The sequence below is a fragment of the Cetorhinus maximus genome, chromosome 11 (genome assembly GCF_964194155.1).
Source record: "Cetorhinus maximus chromosome 11, sCetMax3.hap1.1, whole genome shotgun sequence".
Taxonomy (NCBI): Eukaryota; Metazoa; Chordata; class Chondrichthyes; order Lamniformes; family Cetorhinidae; genus Cetorhinus; species Cetorhinus maximus.
This window is the reverse complement of record NC_135889.1, coordinates 39,565,540-39,588,056: the sequence shown is the minus strand read 5'-3', so window position 1 is coordinate 39,588,056 and position 22,517 is coordinate 39,565,540. Positions and strand designations below refer to the sequence as shown.

The 22,517-nt window shown below is 40.4% G+C and overlaps 1 protein-coding gene across 1 annotated transcript in view; it reads right to left on the bottom strand.

Annotated features, from left to right (window-relative positions):
• Positions 1 to 9,815: 9,815 nt before the first annotated feature.
• The window catches only part of LOC144686527 (serine/threonine-protein kinase 17B-like), a 32,222-nt gene continuing 19,520 nt past the window's right edge, over positions 9,816 to 22,517 (bottom strand). The window contains exons 5-7 of the mRNA XM_078551845.1: positions 17,771 to 17,819; positions 14,135 to 14,314; positions 9,816 to 11,701 (exon numbers count right to left, since the gene is read on the bottom strand). Of these exons, the coding sequence (XP_078407971.1) occupies positions 11,425 to 11,701; positions 14,135 to 14,314; positions 17,771 to 17,819 (506 nt within the window). The 3' untranslated portion in view covers positions 9,816 to 11,424. The remainder of the gene's footprint in view (positions 11,702 to 14,134; positions 14,315 to 17,770; positions 17,820 to 22,517) is intronic.

Below are 22,517 nucleotides of genomic sequence, written 5' to 3'. Positions count from 1 at the left end.
TGGCATTACAACTGCTTTCTTGTGCAGCCTGAAAATATAGAAACTGAATGCAGTCAGCAAAAACCAATTTGCACAGTGTGCACATGCTTGCAAGCCCATCAGCCCCCACTCCACAGTCATGGTGAATAATCAAGACAATATAACAAATTCCTGACTCATATCACTTTACAACTGCTATTGGTACTAAACTAGCAGGTGTTGCTTAATAGCAATAGAACATGGTTGGTTTCATATGTATCAGACAGTATAAGATCATGCTTTCAAAACAGAGCTTTGTGTTCAGTTTCTAGATCCCTTTGCAGTGGAGCCAAAACTTCAATCATGAATCGAATGAGAAAGTTAGCTCACAGTAACTCCCACTTACATCATACAATAAATATAGTGCAGAAGTGAATTAAACCTATTTAAATAAAGAAGTTCTATTAAAATTTTGTCTTGATAACTGGAAAAAACATTACATGAACAAGAAATAATTAAAACATCTAAAATCTGTTCACACTTCTGGCCAGAAGTACACTGTCTACCATTCTGGTAGAATGTTATTCCGTATGTGAGCAAATCATAAAAGTATGAGCTAAGATACTACACATCCTTCATTAGCCAAGAGTAAAGCAACCATGTGATTTGTTATCCTTTGCAGTTTTCAATTATTTGAAAAAAAATTGCAAAAGCTAGTCTTAATTCTTGTTTGATCTTTCCAAGTTATTATGTCTCCATTCTTGTTTCAGGGCACCACACATCAGAAAAACCTCCTGTCAAAGCCGACTTAAACTGATGAGCGACACTAAGGGCTCTGACATATGTTGTTTATTTTTTTATGGGATGGTGAGTGTTGCTCGCAAGGCCAGCATTTATTGCTCACGTGTAATTGTCCTTGAAAATGTGGTGGTGAGCCGCCTTCTGGAACCGCTGCGGCCCACGTGGCGTAGGTTCGCCTTAGTGCTGTCAGGGAGGAGGTTCCAGGATTTTGACCCAGCAAGTTCCAAGATATAGTTCCAAGTGAGGATGGTGTGTGGCCTGAAGGGAAACTGGCAGGTCATGTTCCCATACATCTGCTGACCTTGATCTTCTAGATGGCAGAGGTCACAGGTTTGGAAGGTGCTGTCAAAGGAGGCTTGGTAAGTTGCTGTAGTGCATCTTGTAGATGGCACACGCTGCTGCCACTGTGCGCCAGTGATGGAGGGAATGAATGTTTGAGGTGGTGAATGGATTGCCAATCTAGCAGGCTTTTTCTTGATTGGTGTCAAACTTCTTCAGTGTTATTGGAGATGCACTCATCCATCCAAGCATTCTAGCACACTCCTGACTTGTACTTTGTAGGTGGCGGACAGACTTTGCCGAATCAGGAGGTAAAATACTGGCCACTGAAAACCGAGTCTCTGATCTGCTCATGTAGCCACAGCATTTATACAGCTGGCCCAGATAGGTTCCTGGTCAATGTTGATCACTCCATCAACAACTCCCCCTTCCCCCCCACACGATGTTGTTACAACCAGTCCCTGGGCAAGGTCCCCCTGACTTGTTATGCTCCCAGGTCAGGAGGAATTAACTGGTTCCCTTTTTTTATTCAGCCCTCTCAGTTGGTCACAACAAGGTTAAATTTAAAAGAATTTCTTCCCTCGTGGATACCGTTCCCCAGTCCAAACGTTTTAAGTTTTAAAAGGAGCCAATTTAACCAGGCTTTCTTGAGTTGAAGAAAGAGCAAGTTTATTAGTTACTAAACGGGAGAAAAAATAATTAAAAAAACACAATTTCTAATTTCTAATCTGTGTGAATGTGAGGCCAAAAATAAAAGTTAAAAAAATATACAAATCAGCCCTTTGGCTTGTCTGTGAGGAGTAGATGGAGAAATGTTGTGGCTGTTAAGTTGGGACGATTCAGGTAGAGCTGACTTTGGCAGTTGGTTTGGAGATTCTTGGTTCTGCAAGTTAGCGGAAAGGAGTTGTCCTGTTTCCTTTTAGATTGTGGCTTTGCTGACTTGTAACTTGCTTCCAGCAATATGAGAGTGTGTTTTTTTTTAACCTGCAAGCGCAGAGATGCCCAGTTGGTGTTCTTCAGCTGCAACATTCACAGCACACACACCAGAACAGAACACCAGACTAGCACACAGAACTAGGGTTGCAGTTAACTTTTTAAATCCCCTTTCCTTGTGTATTCCTGGAAGGGAAAACACAAACATGTCTTTCACCCAGATCTGTTTACTTTTCAACTCAGTTCATGTTCACAGTCTGGGATATAACTCAGCAGAAGGTGGCTTCGGCTGAGATGGTAATCATTTTTCATTATCGCTGCAGCCACAGGGGATTACAGTTCAGTTTGCAATGTATCTTTTCCTTTGAAGTGCTTTCTGAAGTCGTCCATTTCACACTTTTTAAGTGTGACATTCCATTCTGCCTGAACTAGTTGGTCAAGTAATCCACAAGAATTTTTCAGCAAGGATCCCAGCCAGTTTTTGCTTGTATGTCCTTTTTTAAACAATACATGCCTTACTTAAAAGTTCCAGATGTCCATAAGTAATTCGGGGATAGGATCATGGTCATGATAATGTTGATAGTGGGGCATTCAGTGATGGTAATGCTGTTGATTGTCAAGGGAAGATGGTGAGATGCTCTGTTAGAGATGGTCATTGCCTGGCACTTGCGTTGCACAATGTTACCTGCCACTTAGTTCAAGTTTGAATGTTGTCCAGATCTTGCTGGATGTGGGAGCAGATTGCTTCAGTACTGGGTACTGCAATCATTAGCAAACATCCCCCCTTGTGACATTATATTGGACTACTTTACATCTCTCTGGTAGTCGCTCGAAATGAAGAAGACGCTTGCCACGGATTACATAGGATATACTGCACAAAAACAGGTCATTTGTCCCAACCAGTCCATACCGGTTATTATGCTCCACTCAAGTCTCTTCCCACCTTTTTGCATCTAAATCCACCATCATAACCGGCTATTCTCTTCTCCCTTAAATGCATTTATAGTATTCATTTCAACCACTCCCTGTGGAAACAGGTTCCGCATTCTTAGCATGCTTAAGTAAAGTTTCTACAGAATTCTCTATTGGATTTCTTGATGACTATCTTATATTACATCTGGTTATGCTCTGCCTCACAAAAGGAAACATTCTCTCTGTATTCATTCTGTCAAAACCTTTCAATACCCAATAGGTCACCCCAGAGCCTTCGCTTTTCAAGAGAAAATAGACCCAGATTTCTTGATATATATGCCCATGCGTTTCTGGTTGCAAATCTTTTCTGCATCCTCTCCAATGCCTCTATATCCTTTTTTACATGGGGTCCAGAACTGCACATAGTACTTCAAGTGTGATCTGTTATGGGGAAGGACAATGATGATGCAGCTGAAGATGGTTGGGCTTATACTATCCGGAGAAATCTGTTAGGTATCAATACCACTTAAATTTTTATTTAAAAAAAAATTCCAGCATGCATTAGCAACCCCAGCTGGAGATAATTATAGCTTGTGAAGCGACATTGAATAGAGTTCAGTAACCATGGGACACTGGGTCAAATCCTGGAACTCCCTTCCTAACAGCACTGTGGGTGTACCTACACCACATGGACTGCAGCGGTTCAAGAAGGCAGCTCACCACCACCTTCTCAAGGGCAACTAGGGATGGGCAATAATTGCTGGCCCAGCCAGCGAAGCCCACATCCTGAGAGTGAATAAAAAAAAAAAAGAATTCCCAACAGCAAGGTTTCGGTTTTCTCTCTTTCTTTCACTGTAGAAACATAGAAAATAGGAGCAGGAGTAGGCCATTCGACCCTGCTCCACCATTCATTATGATCATGGCTGATCATCCAAATTTCTTCTCATCTCAGTCCTAAATGGTCTACCCTGTATCCTCAGACTATGACCCCTGGTTCTGGACTCGCCCATCACCGGGAACATCCTTCCTGCATCTACCCTGTCTAGTCCTGTTAGAATTTTATAGGTTCTATTAGGTCCCCCCTCATTCTTCTGAACTCCAGCGAATATAATCCCAACCGACTCAATCTCTCCTCATATGTCATTCCCACCTTCCCAGGGATCAGTCTGGCAAACCTTCGCTGTACTTCCTCTATAGCAAGAACATCCTTCCTCAGATAAGGAGACCAAAGCTGAACACAATATTCCAAGTGTGGTCTCACCGAGGCCCTGTATAATCGCAGCAAGACATCCCTGCTCCTGTACTCGAATCCCCTGGCTATGAAGGCCAACATACCATTTGCCTTCTTTACCGCCTGCTGCACCTGCATGCTTACCTTCAGCAACTAGCCTATGAGGACACCCAGGTCTCATTGCACATTCCCCTCTCTCAATTTATAGCCACACAGATAATAATCTGCCTTCCTGTTTTTGCTACCAAAGTGGATAACCTCACATTTATCCACATTATACTGCATCTCATTCACTCATGGGGTGTTGTGAAATGGATTCCTTCAAGGACAAAAGTGCTTTACAAACAATGACAAGACAGGAAAAGGCTCTCTGGTTAATGCAGCCTGTCCTGCACAATTGAAGTACCTTGTGCATCACAATATATCCAGTAATTTCTCACTTAAAGTCCCAGTTGCATTCTTTAAAATCACGACTTTAAGTGAAACAACATTCAGTCCTATGGGACCCTATGATTCACAATGTTAAAACTGGAGCTAGGTTCTGTTGGACATTTCTCACCCTGGAAATCCAATGTACAAGTGTTAATACTGTACATGTGCAGTACTGTGCATTCCTAACTGAAATAATTTTTTTTAAAAACAAATAAAAGAAATGCTATATAAACTCAAATTAGATAACACTCACCAGTCTCTTCTTCTTCTTAGCTAGTCCCTCTGGTTCGGAGATAACTTTCTTCCATCCTGGTTTGATGGCTTCTGAGATGACTGATAAGTCATATGCAAGATCTGCAGACTCTACAACATGTGCGGCAGGTGGTGCTTGGATGGTCAGTTAGATGAGTTGTTTGGAGGTTTATAAAAACTTACTTCATCACCTTGCCACTACATGTTCCTGACTAAGTCTCTCGCAATCAGTGCCTTCCTGACAGAACCATTTTGGTCGATCACCATGAGTTGCTGAAGATGCTTGACCTCTTCGGGGATGCTTTGAGGACATCCCTAAAGCATTTCAGTGGAGGTGCCTTTGAGTGATTAGCACCTCCATACTGGGCATTATGGCTTGGGAGAAGACCTTGCTGTTGGACTGCCTTTCTTGCCATTGGATTTGGAGGATCTTTCAAAGCTTTGAAGTGCCTGCTGCAGCTTGCCCAGGTCTCAAACATAGGACGGAGATCACCGCTGCCCAGTAAACCATGACCTTGTTTGGGTTTGAGATGCTGGTCCTCAATGCTTTTATCCTCAGGTCAGCTGATCTGTTGGCACATTCATCGGCGCTGCCAATGTTTGCCTTCAAGAGGGGCTCGCAACATCCGGAGGATGATCCATACTGATCTTAAATCAAAGGGAGGTGGTATTGTACCTTGGGAGCTGGTTGGAAGATGTCCCTTGTTTTCCAAGTGTTGATAGTGAAAGGCCCATTTTCTCATACACTTTGAGTAAGCGCAGCACAAGCGTATTTGCATAAAGAAATTAAGTGTGATTTTGGTTTTGAATTGAAGATGGCGTAGGTTGAACAGCCAGGTCCTGATGGAGGTAATGGGGCAACAAACCAGGATTGTCAACAACATTGAAACATTTATCAAAGGACCGTTGAATGGTTTATTTTTTCTTCTGCCAGAGGCTCTCTTTGTAGCAGTTAATGCCATCATTGATTGCCCTGTTCACTTTGGCACTGTGCTCTCCATTGCCACTGAGTTGGAAAGCTCTAGAGAATCATGTTGTTGACAAAATTTGAAGGATATGGTTTCAGTGCAGTTTTCCTTTGCAGCTCGTTGACAGTCTAGCTGCATCACTGGATAATTCCTCTTCATGGGAATCGAGCAATTCCACACGCAAGCCTTATCCACTTCATCAAAGCCAACACTCCAGCCAAGGTGATGATTTCATGCTGAACCTCAGGGCCAGCCTCGTGAGACCTACAGTGGTCGCTGACAGAGTCAAGCTACACCGCACACCATTGAGAAACTACGGCTTGACTTCATCTCATGAATCAGCAGTATTGTCGATAACCTTGAGGATATTGTAGGCTTGCCAAAGTTCTGTGACTGATGGTGCTTTCTCACCATCTGTTGCCTTGACGAGCTGGGAGAAGGTATGGTGTAGGTAGAAGGACTTGAATGTTGCTTTTGCTCCCTGATCCATGGGCTGTAGCAATGAAGTAGTGTTGGGTGGCTGGGAAACCACCTTCACATTTTCAGATGTCAAAGTTGATAAGCAATCATCCAAGAGGGACAATACTTTGAAGGCAATATTTTCTCTGGGGCAGGGAAGGCATACAGAGAATCATTCTTGAAAGAGTACCCTTTCATCCAGGCTTTCTTATTTGAACGTCAAATGGCACTCTGATCCTCCCTGGAATAAATCCTCAAAGCCGTTGGTGTTTCGGACAGGTATATCACCGAGAGGTTAAACTTGAAATTGCCTGCAGTGCTTCCACCAAGCAGAACTGCCTGGTGATCATTGGCAGCTTTAAAATCTGGCACAGTTTTCTCCTGTTTTAATGCATGTTCTCTGTGGCATACACTTCCAATAAAGCCCATCTCATCAATGTTAAAGTCTTCTTTCGCTGAGTTTCTTCTATAATGATTTTCTTCAAATTGGCAGGAAATTCATCAGCCGCTACTGTATTGGCACTGGCTGCTTTGCTGGCCTCTTTAATGTTATGCAGATAGGAACGTTTCAAATGCTCAGAACATCCATGACTTTGCTTGGATGACCAAACTAAGAAGCACCTGGTATTGGTTTTGATCTTTGATCCAGGCTGCCAAGAGTCTTTCCATATTCTCCACGATACTGCTTCTAGTCTGACTTACCTTGCTAGCACTTAAAAGGTCTGTTTGATTTTGTCAGCGTTACCACAGGTTGTTCTCATTGTTATAGGGGGGTAGCCCAAGCACTCTTGAAATATCGACTGCTCGTTCTCCAGCCTCAAAATATTTTAAAACCTCCAATTTCATTGCTCTGGTCACGGTTTTTCTTATTTTCTTAGCAACAGCAGACTCCCCACCATCACTTGCTGGGAGTTTCTGACTCCTGTTTAATCTGAGGGATTGGAGCACTGGATCACAAATCTGCAACAATCTCAAAGAACTTTAAAATGGCTTCTCTGCCTCACCGTCATGAATTTCCTCTCACCAGATCGAGAATGGCCTCTCTGCCTCATCTGCTGCAAAGTTGAAGAAAGGCGAGACTTGGGCTATAAAACTAATCAGAAGATTGCAGAACCAGGCTCAAGCGTAAATACTGCAGCTTGTATTTTCACCCAAACAAGCCCAGAGACAAGGAAAGTAATTTTACCTGTGTCCAGTGGCAAATGCCTCATTCACAGATTTTAAAATGGCCTCTGCCTCACCTAATGTAAAGCTCCACAGGAGGCACACCTAGGATTCCAAAATTAAAATGGCTTAAAGTCAAGAAACGGGCCTGTTGTACACAAAAATGAGCAGCTATGCTTCAAATTCTCCCTTGTAAAGCAGGGGACTTACTGTACACTCCATAGCTTAAAATGTGATCTCCTGAGATAGGTAACAGAAATACCCAGGCTAATTTGGGAGGCGGGGGAGGGTGGGAAAATCACTAGGAAATCAAAAGTACTGCCGGTTACTCTGGCCCAGATAATTAGATGCAATACCCACCTTCTGTACAAGCTGAACCCAATCCCAACCAAAAATAGGTCCAGCTCTTGCTTAAAGGAATCTAGTGAATGTGTGAGCACCATACAAGCTGGCAGCCTCTCCCAAAGGTCACTATTCTATGGGAAAAGAGCCACCCTGTGATATCTAACCTGGATCTGATCTCGTACAATTTAAAAGTTAGACTCCCCAGTCCTCCTTAACCTATTTAACTGAAACAATGCATCTACTGAAACATAAACTATTCCCTTTATCTTACAGATCAAACCATCCCAAAGTCTACACATATATAGGAACATACAAAATAGGAGAAGTAGACCATTTGGCCCGTTGAGCCTGCTCCACCATTCAATAAGATCATGGCTGATCTGTTTGTATTACTAATTCCATATTCCCATCTACCCCCAATAACCTTTGATTCCCTTGCCTAACAAAAATCCATCTACCTCCGTCTTAAAGATATTCAATAACCCAGCCTCCATTGCCTTTTGAGGCAGAGTGTTCCAAAGTCGCACAACCATCCAAAAGGAAAACAATTCTCATCTCTGCCCTAAAAGGATGCCCCCCACCCCCGCCTGTCGTTTTAAAACAGTGCCCCCTAGTTCTGGACTCGCCCACAAGAGGAAACATCATTTCCACGTCCACCTTGTCGTTACTGTTCAGGGCCTTATATACTTCAATCAAGTCACCCCTCACTCTTCTAACTGCCAGTGGAAACAAGCCCAGTCTGCCTAACCTTTCCTCATAAAACAACACATTCAATAAAGGTATCAATCTAGTAAAACTCCTCTGAACCGCCTATAATCCGGTAACATCATTTGTTAAATAAGGAGACTAAAGCTGCACACTTTTATTCCAGATGTGATCTCATCAATGCCCTGTATAACTGAAGCATTACATCCTTACTTTTATGTTTGATTCCTCTCGTAATGAAGGAGAACATTCCATTAGCCTTCTTAATTACTTGGTGTACCTGCATAAACACTAAATGTCTGGAGTTCCAGTTCTTTTATCCTATTTTGATAAATAAGGTGCTTCAAATTGTGAATTAACCTCGTTTGCACCGCTTCAAAAGCCTCAGTATCTCTCATCACATGTTGACCAAAACTCAGATTCTAACCAAAGCCTGAACACAGACTTTACAAGGTCAAAATATTGTGCTTCACCCTAATGCAATTACCCTGTAAATGTAGCCCAACACCTTATTTCTCTCTAGTTATCTCTGCCTGTAGATGCCTTTTCCTGGTGTATGTACGTATATTCAACATTCACTCTGTCAATATACGTAAACACTGCACAATTCAAAGTTAAACATAAACATACTTTGACAGCTACAAGCCCAATTTTCCTATACATTAGGATCCACCTGAAACACTTGAACATTGTCTATAGTCCTGAACACCCCCCAGCCCACAATTCTTAATATCATATTTAAACTTTGTGTTCCAACACCTACATCTAGATCATTAACAGTAAAGAGCAACAAAGCTAATAGTGACCCGTGTGACACCACAGGTGAATGGTCTTCAAGTAGATCCATCTATAACTAATTCATGTCCATGGCTTTTCAGCCAACTCACAATTCAGCTCAATAATTACCACTAATAACGGAGGCTTTAATCTTGTAGAGAAGTCTCTTATGCAATACCTTCATCCATCAAATTTGTCATGTCATAACCTTCCTTTGAAGCCTGAATTTCAGATTTAGGTTTTCTGAATTAACAAAGCTGACATCTGACTCCATTCAGCATAAAGAACAAGCAGTTGTTACATATTGAGCCACTGTTGTAGGAATTTCTTGGCTCATTCCCAAAATAAATTCTTACATCTGAGAAGGAGGTTTAAAATACACCCAACTGCCTTTAATTCTCTGACCAAGAAATATGCAATGCTTTTACCTTTTTAAAAATATAAAATTAAAAGGCAGACAAGGCTTAATTCTGGAAATTGTTGAGTGGAACTTCTTCTGAAGCTATGATTAAAGTTTTATTTGAAAATTATAAATATATTTGTTTCATAAATTACAAAGACCTTTATTTGAGCTTGAATGAAATAAATTGACAAAATGCTTCCTGAGAAATTAAATTTATTATAATTTGCAAAATGTCAAAAAATAAAGAGATTTCCAAGCATGGAAAGCTATATTTCATCAGATTTAATTTTCAAATTACAAAACATTAACATGAATGTTTCAAAATTAGATATGTAGCCTTACAGTTTTAAACTTTCACAAGGGAAAATATCATCTTCATTGGGTTAAAGATTCCATGGCTTCCATAGTAGCCCTAACCCAGGCATTCTACATTTAAAGCTAGGATGCGGACCTCCTGCATTGTTATCCAGTCAAAACTTAATATATCTAAAAGCATAAAATATTAATCTCTATGAACCTATTAAAATATTTCTCTACATATAGGTAGGTAATATATTCCCAAAGATTCCCAATTCTCATTTGTGACAGACCACTTCCACGTCTATTACCCCTTCAATAAATGAACTCTGTTGCCTTATGATTCCAAAAAAAATAACTGTCACATATAAAGTGGAAAAAGTGCAGAAAAATATTTGCTCCAAATATTTTCAACTACTCTTAATATTCCTTCAATTTAATATGCAGAATCATCGCACCCAAATCACATCAGCAAAACAGTTATTACCTTTATGAACTTTAAGATTTCCTTCTGAAATTGTTGTGGACAATGCCAAATTTGCTTGCGCTAAATTATATGAATAGATAAAGGCCAAAGTTTTCCACCTCTGCATTTGAAAGCCCAAAAATCTTCTCCTATTCACTATAGTGAAACAACCTTGGAATAGGTGAGCACATAAGTAGGAAAAATCCTAGCCACATTATCACATGGAAGCAGTTCAGAACTTTTATAGTGGTTTGTTCAGAGTTTACTTTTGAGATTTATGCACATTTATACTAAAAATACTTTAAGAATCAGATTTTTACCAGGTCATCAACCAGCAATGAATCCTAGAACAACTACAACGAATGCAAGATTTTAAACAGAAAGCAATTTTCACTGCAGGGAATCATTGTCTTTTACACTGAATTTTATTGTTTGGAAGAACATAATTTTCAACCTGCAACTACAATTGCAACATACCACTTGAGCAAGTTTGAACAACCTGTTTTCATATTGAAGCATCAGGTTTTCTCAGATAATCACAACATATTCAAACAAATTATCCTTTTCATGGTGTTGTTGCAACTGTGAAAAGACTTGAATAACTATATTTAAGTTGTGAACTATATTCACTGACCCAAGTTACAGCTCTCCAGTATATGCAAGCTGCCCTAAAAAGGAGGTATTTTGGATACTATCAGAACCATTCGACATGGAATGAATCAAATAGAGATTTAAGACATCACTTTCAATTTGCTCATTATCCTAAGCTTAATAGCCATAATTCTAAACCATTTCATAAGAGTATCTCCTATTGCAATAAGTGCAAAAAAGTTGGTGTGCTTCCATGTAACCTTTTTTAAAAGTTTGAAAGTGCTAACATATCAATGCCCCACTGGATCACTGCTTAAATTTACCAAGAAAACATTTATGCACTTAACGAGTCATATATATCTGGATCACTTTTATAAAGTGACCAAGCCCAACATAAAAAGGGGAAGTTTTCCCAAAGTGCAGTTCTCTCACAACTAACTATACTCCAATTTCAGAATACTAATTCCCCTGTAGCTTCATGGCAACTTTTGTATGAATCATCAAATCGGAATCGTTTGGGAACGATGGTCGATTCTTCAGAAATATTTTCTTTATCCAAATGTCTGCACACACCAAATGTGAGGGATCGTGTAGAATTTTCTTCTAAAGACTTAAAGCATTCTTCTGACTGTGAAGCACATGGCATAATTTCAGAAACAGGATTACTCATCAATTCTTCTGCTTGCAGCCATGGATGAAAAAGACATGCTTCAGCGTTTTTTCGTTCCCTTCAAGATGAAAGAAGTAGTTATAATTTGTCAAACAATTTTTTCTTTTAAGTATGATGAAAGGATAGAGATAAATTAGAAGTGAAAAAAGTTGCTCACTCATATTAAACCAAACTTTTATGCATCTGCCATCCTTATCAGGCGCTCGAACCACCTCAACTGGCCCCTCTCAATCTAAAAGAGCAGCGACTCTACTCTGAGGCTCTCCTGGATTGCCAAACTCCTCACCCTGTCCCGGAGAGTAAGCCTAGCAACCCTGCGGCGAAACCTCATTTCTGCCGCTTTGGACAAACATCTACAAATCATGACATCCACCTTGTTTAAAAACCTGAACAATTGACATACTTAAAGTACACTTAAAAACTCTAAGGTAACAATTAAGTTATTCAACCCCAATCAGTTGCATTCCACAAATTATACTCCCATGGTCGCAAATGGGACTGGATTTGATTCTCCAAACCTCTTCAAATTTAAAACTAAGCCCCTAATTCAGTGATCTGGTCAAGAATTACAAACCTACTCTGACCATTTTCATTTCTGCTGAAGGGCAACAATCCAATATGCCAAGTACAGCAAAATCTTTATTACCTGGCATGCACAGGCAATAGGTGGTGCTGGTTAATCAAAAGTGCCAGTTAACAGAAAGTTCCATTTTCCAATGAAATATAGCGCAATACGTGTAGCATGAACTAACATGCTAGTACTCAGGAAGTAAAGAATATTCTTTTTATTTCTAATCTTCAATAGTACATTAAAACATAAATTAAAGTATAAAATAATGAAGTATGTCGTGATGGGTGCCGGATAACTTAATAATTGCTTCTGATCGGTAAAGTGACGATTTGTATTAGGAGAATATCAGAAATTCTGGTTAGGAGAGAATTTAAGTTCCACAAAGTTTACTGTAGCTTGAGAACATCCAGGTGGACCTACAAATGGGCCTAAATAAATCTTTCATCCATCCACAAGAATCTAAAAAGATTGCCAGTCAGGCTTCCTTTGGCAAATGCAAAATACTGTGGATGCTAGAAATCAGAAATTAAAATAGAAAATGCTGGAAATATTCAGCAAGTCTGGTAGCACCTCTGGAGAGAGAAAATGTTTCATCAAGGTTTCAGAAGGTCACAGACCTGAAATGTTAACTCATTCTCCCCACAGATCCTGCCCGGCCTGCTGAATGTTTCCAGCACTTTGTCTTTATTTCAGGATTCCTATGACCTTTTGCATGCTTTTCAAGCGCTCATTCATACATGTCATCCTTCAGCAACTGTACAATTTGAAAACTAATTGTTGATTGTCATCCACAACCAGAGTAAGCCAGATATTAATTTTATTATAGTTATCTGCCAACTTCACTTGATTGTAAAGCAGCAAGAAACTCTGAATAGACAGCTGAAAAGACTGTTAAAGAACCTGATTGATTACAGTTCCACCAACAGTGCCATGCCAACTTATTTGATTTCTAATCCTTGCGTTGTAAGATCAAGTAGATGCACAACTTAGAAGTTTAAGCGCATTGATTTGTGGCTTTGAGTGGCTACCAATGGTAGGGATGATGGATTTAACGTGCTATATAGTTGAAGCACAGTGGAGCCCATTTAAGTTTAACAGGTTATCTGCTTTGCCATTCATATATATGAGCTATTGTCTGCTTTCATTTCTTCTGCTGCCTTTGCTATTCTGCCCTATTACTTCTACTGTCCCAGCCATTTTAAACAAACAGTTATTTTCAATATCACAGGTGATTGAAAAGCTACCATGCTGATTTAAAATACTACTGGTAACAAGATGGTAAAACATCAAAGAAAGAAAAAGGACCATGCATTAGTAGAATATCACAGCTTTTAGCTTACAGTAATGCTGATGCTGCTTCCATATAGAGCACATAGCTGTCTATCAAATTTCATAATTCTGGATAACTCAGGTAGTCATAGGAAAAGCATCCATGCATTGAAATGTCATTCAATCCCTGGAAACAATATTCTGGTTAAGAGCAGATAGAAGGCAATTTGTTCTCTGTTCCGTGCCAATGTGTACTTAGCAAAAGATTCCCAAAGTGATTTTCATTGCCTTTCGAAAAAAAGACACAATCTCTCCCATGACAGAGCATGAAACATAGTTCACACAGGACACTTCCCAACATGCTTGACACATTTAACCTGGTCTAACACTTGAATCCAAATAAAAATTGAATCCTCTATTTTTCTTCAAGGTTTATTTCACCAATGCTAATTTCTAAATTGAGAAAAAAGTCAAAACGACAACTGTAATTTGGTTACAATCACAGAAAACATTAAGGCTATCAAAAACACCATGTGACAACTTAAACAAATTTGTGTAGCTCAAAAAACAACTTATTGCAGAATCTGAACCATTTTAAGATGCTTATTCATCGGTACGTTACTTTATTTTTCCCATCAAAAGTATACTCACTCAGGTTTTTTGACTAGAAGCTGCTGAATAAATCCAATGGCAGTTTTAGAGATGCCTTCAAATGTTTCTTCTGAATAATCAACATTAACTTGAGAGATATTGAGAAAAGTCTCTTGTTTATCTTCACCCTGAAATGGAGACTTTCCTGTCAGCAGCATATAAACCAACACTCCAATGCTCCTGTAGATAACAAAGAAAAAGTTGTAAAGCAGAATCTATAATTGTTTGTCCTATTTCAATGCAAAGAACCCCAGTTATATGTGTATCGTTACACAACTTCGGTATCATTTCTTAAGGGGGCATGGTGTATAGTAGTTGGCACAGCTATCTCATTAAAATATCACACATGTGCAACTTTGAAAACATCAAGGTGTCAAGTCAGCACTTTGCAGTTTCAAATAGTGTGAAGCAGGAATGTGTCCCCAGGCCCTACCTTAACCACCTTCTTCTACGTAGCTATGCTGGATAACACAACAACGGATCTTAAGATATAAATTGTGATACAACTGAAGTTGATCAAGATTGAGAGCATCAATTGAAGTTTCCAAATAAATTATACATGAACTTTTGTATGCAAATGGCTGTCCCTTTAGTACATTCTGAAGGGGCATTCAGCTGAGATTTGCAGCTCCTGCTAGTAACTGCAGGCTGTCTATTAATCTAATGTAATGTAGCTCCTAGGAACCCATGGGAGATCATCGATCACTGGTGACAAATTGGAATTGAATATGCTGAGAAATCACCTATTTAAGTGTTATATCTGATGATGCAAGAATTGATAAAAGAAATGATGGTTCATATCATTCAGAGAGGAAGTTTTTTTTTTAATTCGTTCATGGGATGTGGGCATCGCTGGCACAGCCAGCATTTAGTGCCCATCTCCAATTGCCCTTGTTCAGAGGGATTTAAGAGTCAACCACATTGCTGTGGGTCTGGAGTCACATGTAGGTCAGGCTAATGGACATTAGTGAACCAGATGGGTTTTTATGATATTCGGAAATTGTTTCACGGTCATCATTAGACTTTTAATTCCAGGTTTTTATTGGATTCAAATTCCACCATCTGCCGTGGTGGGATGCGAACCCCGGTCCTCAGAGCATTACCCCTAGGTTTCTGGATTACCAGCCCAGTGACAATACCATTACGCCACTGTCTTTAGTATACTATCTAAGCACGTTTGGAATTAGTGAGATATCAAGGTCCCAGTAAACTGATGGTTCATAAGGTGGCTGTCCTGACCAATCCCCTGTTGGAATATAAAACATGAAAATGCAAAATATAGAATGCACACTCAAAGCTGGAAAGCTTTCACCGAAGCCTCCTTTGCACCATACATGATACTTGATGGCAGGACAAGACCACCAACAGTAGAGTACAGGAATGTGAAGGCATTGACATTGAGGCTATGATCATCAATGCTTAGCTCCACTGGGTTGATAATTTTAGGATAGATGACACACCATTACCAAAGTAGGCGCTTATGGTGAACTGGTGGATAGCGGGAGAAAGCAGGACAGGCAATGCAGGCATTAATAAAAACTGAAGATTCACCTGAAGCAGTGCACCATAGTCATTAACTCGCAAGAAAACCTGGCCATTAACAGTCAGCAGTACATGCTAAACTGTGTTACAAATGAGGTTTCAAAAGGTTATTATGTTTTGGGACTGTCTTTAATTTAGGGTAAAAATTAAAGAGGTCATGTGACCTGCCTAACATCAGACCTGAGGGATGTGGCTGTTGCGATTAATGGGATAAAAACAAAAAACTGCGGATGCTGGAAATCCAAAACAAAAACAGAATTACCTGGAAAAACTCAGCAGGTCTGGCAGCATCGGCGGAGAAGAAAAGAGTTGACGTTTCAAGTTCTCATGACCCTTCAACAGAACTGAGTAATATTAGGAGAGGGGTGAAATATAAGCTGGTTTAAGTTAAGGTGGGGGGGGGGGGGGGGGGGGGGGGAAGAGAGAGAGAGAGAAAGAGAGAGAGAGAGAGAGAGAGAGAGAGAAGTGAGGGGGTGGGTTTATGGTTGTAGGGACAAGTAAGCAGTGATAGGAGCAGATAATCAAAAGATGTCACAGACAAAAGAACAAAGAGGTGTTGAAGGTGGTGATATTATCTAAACGAATGTGCTAATTAAGAATGGATGGCAGGACACTAAAGGTACAGCTCTAGTGGGGGTGGGGTGGAGGGAAGACTAACAGGGCATAAAAGGTATAGATTTAAAAATAATGGAAATAGGTGGGAAAAGAAAAATCTATATAAATTATTGGAAAAAACAAAAGGAAGGGGGAAGAAACAGAAAGGGGGTGGGGATGGAGGAGGGAGTTCAAGATCTAAAGTTGTTGAATTCAATATTCAGTCCGGAAGGCTGTAAAGTGCCTAGTCGGAAGATTAGGTGCTGTTCCTCCAGTTTGCATTGGGCTTCACTGGAACAATGCAGCAAGCCAAGGACAGACATGTGGGCAAGAGAGCAGGGTGGAGTGTTAAAATGGCAAGCGACAGGGAGGTTTGGAGGTCTGGGTTGTTTTGCTGGAGAGAAGGTGCAAGGTGTTCACACTTGGAGACAATGGTAGCAGCATCTGTGTTTAGAGGTTAGACTACTCATCTCCAAAGTCACAAAAGGTGGTGAAAATGTCAGGTTTGTAAACAGTTATGCCTTAAATGTCCATTTACTTCCAAGATAAAAGGGTTGGGTCGAAAGACTGGCTAATCTGCATTTCTGCCTAATTACAAAGCCCATGTGATTCACTTTGCCATGGAGATGAGATTTGAGATAGTGCCCATTAGAAGCCATTATGAGATCAGGTTGTAAGTTTTCCTAAAAACATATCATCGAACCTCTCAGACAAGTTAATCTGCCAGGATCGGGGAGAGAGGGAGCAGTTAGAGGTCGAATGTTTGGTTTACAGTGCAGGAATACAGGCAAATCGAAATGACAGGTCTTATGTGAGGATTTGAAATGAGACTGGAAGATCTGCTTAGCTTGCACTAGAGGGAGAATCTCCAGGAAAAACCCTCATGGTGAAAGAGTGTTTTGGGGATAAAAGTTACCAGGCAAGGAAAGAAAAATAATGGAAACAAACCCTCAGGTCCTGAGAATCACTTTGGACTTGTTCCAGGAGAATTGAATGTCTACTTAAGGGACAGCATAAAGTATGTGTGTGAAGTGGGCTTTTTGGTTGTGTTAAAGAAAAGGGGAAAGTTTTGTTCTGTAGTTTAAAGTGCAAGATGCCTACAAAAATAGCGTTTAATTAATACTGCTTTTAGTCTTCTTTTTATTTTTACAGTAAAAGCCTTAAACGTGAAATTTTGTTGCGCCATTACTGAAGTTCCAATTTCTTTTTAAAAGTTGACAGTCTCTATGGAGATTCTAACAACTGAGAGCAACAAAGATTTTGAGCTACATTGCAATGCCAGTATGGAGGCAAAATGCGGAAAGACAAAAGGTCAGCAATATCAGGCAAAACTGCATAGGTATGTGGTTATGTGAAGCTTGCAATGTACGTTTCCTGCCATGTACTGGCTTGGAGAGTCATCAATACACCCATCTACCATTAAATTTTGCTCACTTCTTTGCTGGCACCATCATTCTCAGGTACGAGAGATACTACTACTACTGCACAATTTTAACATACCACATGTCGGTTTCTGTGGAAATTGGATCATAGTTCAAGATTTCAGGGGCTGCAAGAGAAAGAAAAACTACATTAAGTGGAAACATTCCTATGAATACATTTTATGAAATAGAAATCATATTTTACAAATTTACTACAGTTTTGTGAAGATATAACTAGAAAGCTAGATAAAAGGGGAGCCTGTGGATGTAGCATATTTCGATTTCCAAAAGGGATTCAGTAAGGTGTCACAGACAAGGATTATGCAAGGGCTCAGGGGTTGGGGTAACATATTAGCATGGATAGAGGATCAGTTTACGGACAGAAAGCAAAGAGTAGGAATAAATGGGGTACTTTCAAGTTAGCTGGCTGCAACTAGTGAAGCGCATCAAGGATCAGTGATGGGGCTTTAGCTATTTGCAATCTATATAACTGACTTCGATGAAGGGATCAAGGGTAATGTATCCAAGTTTGGTGACAATACAAAGCTAGATTGGACAGTTAAGGTCAGAGGACAACACAGTGGTTGCAAAGGAATATACACAGGTTAAATGAGTGGGCAACAAAGTGGCAGATGGAGCATAATATAGCAAAACATGAGGTTATTCACTTTGGTGAAAATAGAAAAACAGAATATTTATTAAATGGTGACAAACTTTTATGTTTACGTTCAGAGAGATTCCAATGGTTTTGTACAAGAAACACAAAGTGCCGACTATAGCAAGCAATTAGGAAGGCAAAAAGTATGTTGGTCTTTATTGCAAGGGGACTAGAGTATAAAAAGGGGCATCTGGTTCTTGTCATTTCTGCCAGTGGGAACAATCTCTCTCGACCTAACCTATCTAGACCCTTCATGATTTTGAGCACCTCTATCAAATTTCTCCGCAACCTTCTCTAATAAGAATAACCCCAGCTTCTTCAATCTATCCATGTAACTGTCCCTTATCCCTAGAACCATTCTTATAAATCTTTTCTGCCCCCTCGCTAAAGCCTTCACATTCTTCCTAAACTGCGGAATACACTAGTTAAGGCTGAAAGAGTGTTCTATAAAGGTGTTAATGATTTCCTTGTTCTTGTACCCTATACCTGCTTATAAAGCTCAAGATCCTATATGCCTTTTAGACACTTTCTCAACCTGCCCTGCCAACTTCAATGATTTGTGCACAAATTCCCCCAGGTCTCTGTTCCTGTGCCACATTCAGAATTGTACCCTTTATTTCGTATTGCCTCTCCTTCTTCTGACTAAAATGTATCACTTCACACTTTCTACATTAAATTTCATCTGCCACATGTCCACTCATTCCACCAGCCTGTCCATGTCCTCTTAAATATATATGAACATATGAATTACAAGCAGGAGTAGGCCATTCGTATCTTGAATTCTATCACTACCCTCTTTACAGTTCACAATAATTCCAAATTCTGTGTCACCTGCAAATTTTGAAATTGTGCCTCGTACACCCAAGTCTAAGATCATCAATGTACAAGAGAACATAAGAAATAGGAGGAGTTGGCCGTTTGGCCCCTTGAGCCTGCTCTGCCATTCAGTAAGATCATGGCTGATCCGATTGTGACATAACTCCACTTTTCTACCTACCCCCCATAACCCTCCACTCCCTTGTTGATTCAGCCTTGAATATATTCAATGACCCAGCCTTTGGGGTAGAAAATTCCAAAGATTAACCAGTCACAGAAGAAACTCCTCCTCTTCTCCATCTGAAATGGGAGACCCGTTTTTTTGAAACTGTGCCACCAATTCTAGATTCGCCACAAGAAGAAAATTTCCTCAGAACCTTATGAGTTTCAGTGAGATTACCTCTCTTTCTTCTAAACTCCAATGAGTACTGTCCCAACCTGCTCAGCCTTTCCTCATAAGGCAACCCTTTTATCCCAGGAATCAACTAAGTGATTCTCTGAACTGCCTCCAATCTAGTATATCCCTCCTTAAAGGAGCCCAAAGATGTATGCATAACTCTAGGTACAGTCTCACCAATGACCTGAACAATTGTAGCAAAACTTTGCTACTTTTATACTCCATCCCCCTTGCAATGAAGGTCAACATTCCATTTGCCTTCTTGATTACTGCACATACTAATGTAAGATAGTCGGTGGTAGTACAGAAATTGAGTATTGCTGAAAAAGAGTGACCATAAAACGCAGGGACAGAAGTAGGCCTTCAGCCTATCGAGTCTGCTCCACCATTCAATGAGATCACGGCTGATCTGATAATCCTCAACTCCACTTTCCTGCCTTTTTCCCCATAGCACTTGATTCCCTTACTGATTAAAAATCTGTCTATCTCAATCTTAAATATGCTTCACGACCCAGCCTCTACAGCCCTCTGTGGTAAAGAATTCCAGATTCACTACCCTCAGAGAATAAATTCTTCCTCATCTCCATCTTAAATAGGCACCCCTTTGCTCTGAGAATATGCCCTTTGGTCCTAGACTCTCCCAGAAGGGGAAACAGCTTCTCAGCATCACCCTGTCAAGCCCCCTAAGAATCTTATGTGTTTCAATAAGGTCGCCTCTCATTCTTTTAAACTCCAGTGACTACAGGCCTAACCTGCTCAACTTCTCCTCATAAAAAATCCCTCCATACGCGGGATCGGCCTAGTGAACCTTCTCTGGACTGCCTCCAACGCCAGTACAGCGACCAAAACTATTCACAGTATTCTAGGCGTGGTCTAACTGGTGCCTTGTATAATTTTAACAAGGCTTCCTTATTTTTATACTCCATTCCCATTGAAATAAAGGCCAACATTTTATTTGCCTTCCCTATTACCTGAACTTGTATGCTAGCTTTTTGAGAGATGTCAAAGCTTTTTGTCTGGCACTCATCATTACACTTCGCAAGAATACCAACATGAGGGGAAAAGACAATTTATACTATAAGTAAACAGTGTGCCAATTGGTTGACAAATGGACTCTGGTAGAGGCGTTGCCATAGAGAACGCACCAGTGATGGTGACTGATAAGTAACTATCAGCACTTTCTTCACACAGCATGAATTGTTGTTTCCCCTTATATTGGTATTCTTGCTAAGTGACCTGATGAGTGCAAGACTAAAAGCTTTAACATGTCTCTTTTTTCAGCAATACTCATGTAGAAGTTAAGTTTTGAGATCAAAGATTTTGGGCAAAAAGTAGCGAGTTAACCTATACGAGTAATATTTTTGACGGGTTGAAATAATTCATGCCAGGGCTGATGGTGCGAGCACGACCCAACTGGCGCTAATTTGGCACAGCCTCTACCATTCCCCTAGGCTCTCTCCCACTCCCCAGCCCTGCGCACAGCATGGCAAGAGAAGGTAGGAGAGCAGGGTTGGGGGGGGGGGGGGGGGGGAGGAGGGCAGAGAGAGAGAAGAGAGAGAGAGGAGGGCAGAGAGAGAGAGAAGAGAGAGGGAGAGGGAGACCGTAAGAGTGTGTAGGAGAGGCAGTGAGGTGGTGGTAAACAAAAAGAGTTAGGATACTTTTGACCAGAAGTTGGGGTCAACCTTTACATGAGAAGGACTATTACTCGAGTACTTCCTGTACCTTATGTTAACTTTTTCTGATTTATGCACAAGGACACCAGATCCCTCTGTATCGCTGCATTCTGCAGTCTCTCTCCATTTAAAAATTATTCTGCTTTTCTATTCTTCCTGCCAAGGTGGGCAACCTCACATTTTCCCACATTATATTCCATCTGCCAAATTTTTGCACTCACTTTATCTATATCCCTTTGCAGACACTTTGCATCCTCCTCACAACTTGCTTTCCTACCTATGTTTGTATTATTAGCAAACTTAGCTACAACACAGTCAGTCCCTTCATCCAAGTCATTAATATAGACTATAAATAGTTGAGGCCCCAGCACTGATCTTTGTTGCATTCCATGCATTACAGTTTGCCAACCTGAGAATGTCCCATTTATCCAGACTGTTTCATGTTAGTTCACTAATCCTCTATCCATGCTAATGTATTACCCCCAGTACCATGAGCTCTTACCTTGTGCAGCAACTTTACGTGCGGCACCTCAAATGCCTTTTGGAAATTCAAATACACTACTTCTACTGGTTCCTCTTTATCCACAATGCTTGTTACATCCTCAAAGAACTCCAATGAATTTGTCAAACATGGTGTCTGAACTTCCTCAGAGTGGCAACCAGCGTGGGATCAAATATCTCAACTACTTCCTCATTCACCATGACTCCAGCAGCATCATCTTCTTGTACTCATTTGGCACCTCAGCTATGCCCCTTCCCTCCTAGTATAGATTCCCAAATCAGTACCACCCCTCCTCTTACTACCTTTTTACTATTTCTATGTTAGCTTTTTTGTTAGCTGCCATTAACTTCTCACATTCTCTGTGCCTCTCATTTCCTTTTTCACTTCCCCTCCGAACTTTCATATTCAGCCCAGTTCTTGCTTGTATCATCAACCTGACATCTGTCATACGCCCCTTCACCTCCTTCATCCTCCACTCTCTTATCATCCAGGAAACTCTGGCTTTGTTTGTCTTATCTTTCTACATTTTAGGAATATACCTCGGTTGTACCTGAACCAGTTCCTCTTTAAATCCAGCCAATTGTTCCATTACAGTTTTGTTTGCCAATCTATTATTCCAATTTACCTGGGATAGGTCTGTTCTCAACCAAATGAAATTGACCTGCTTCCAATGAAGTATTTTAACTTAATTTTTCTTGTTCTTTTCTATAGGTTTAGATTAGCTATGATCGCTGTTCCCTAAATGTTCCCCTACTAACACTTGATCCACCTCATTCCCCA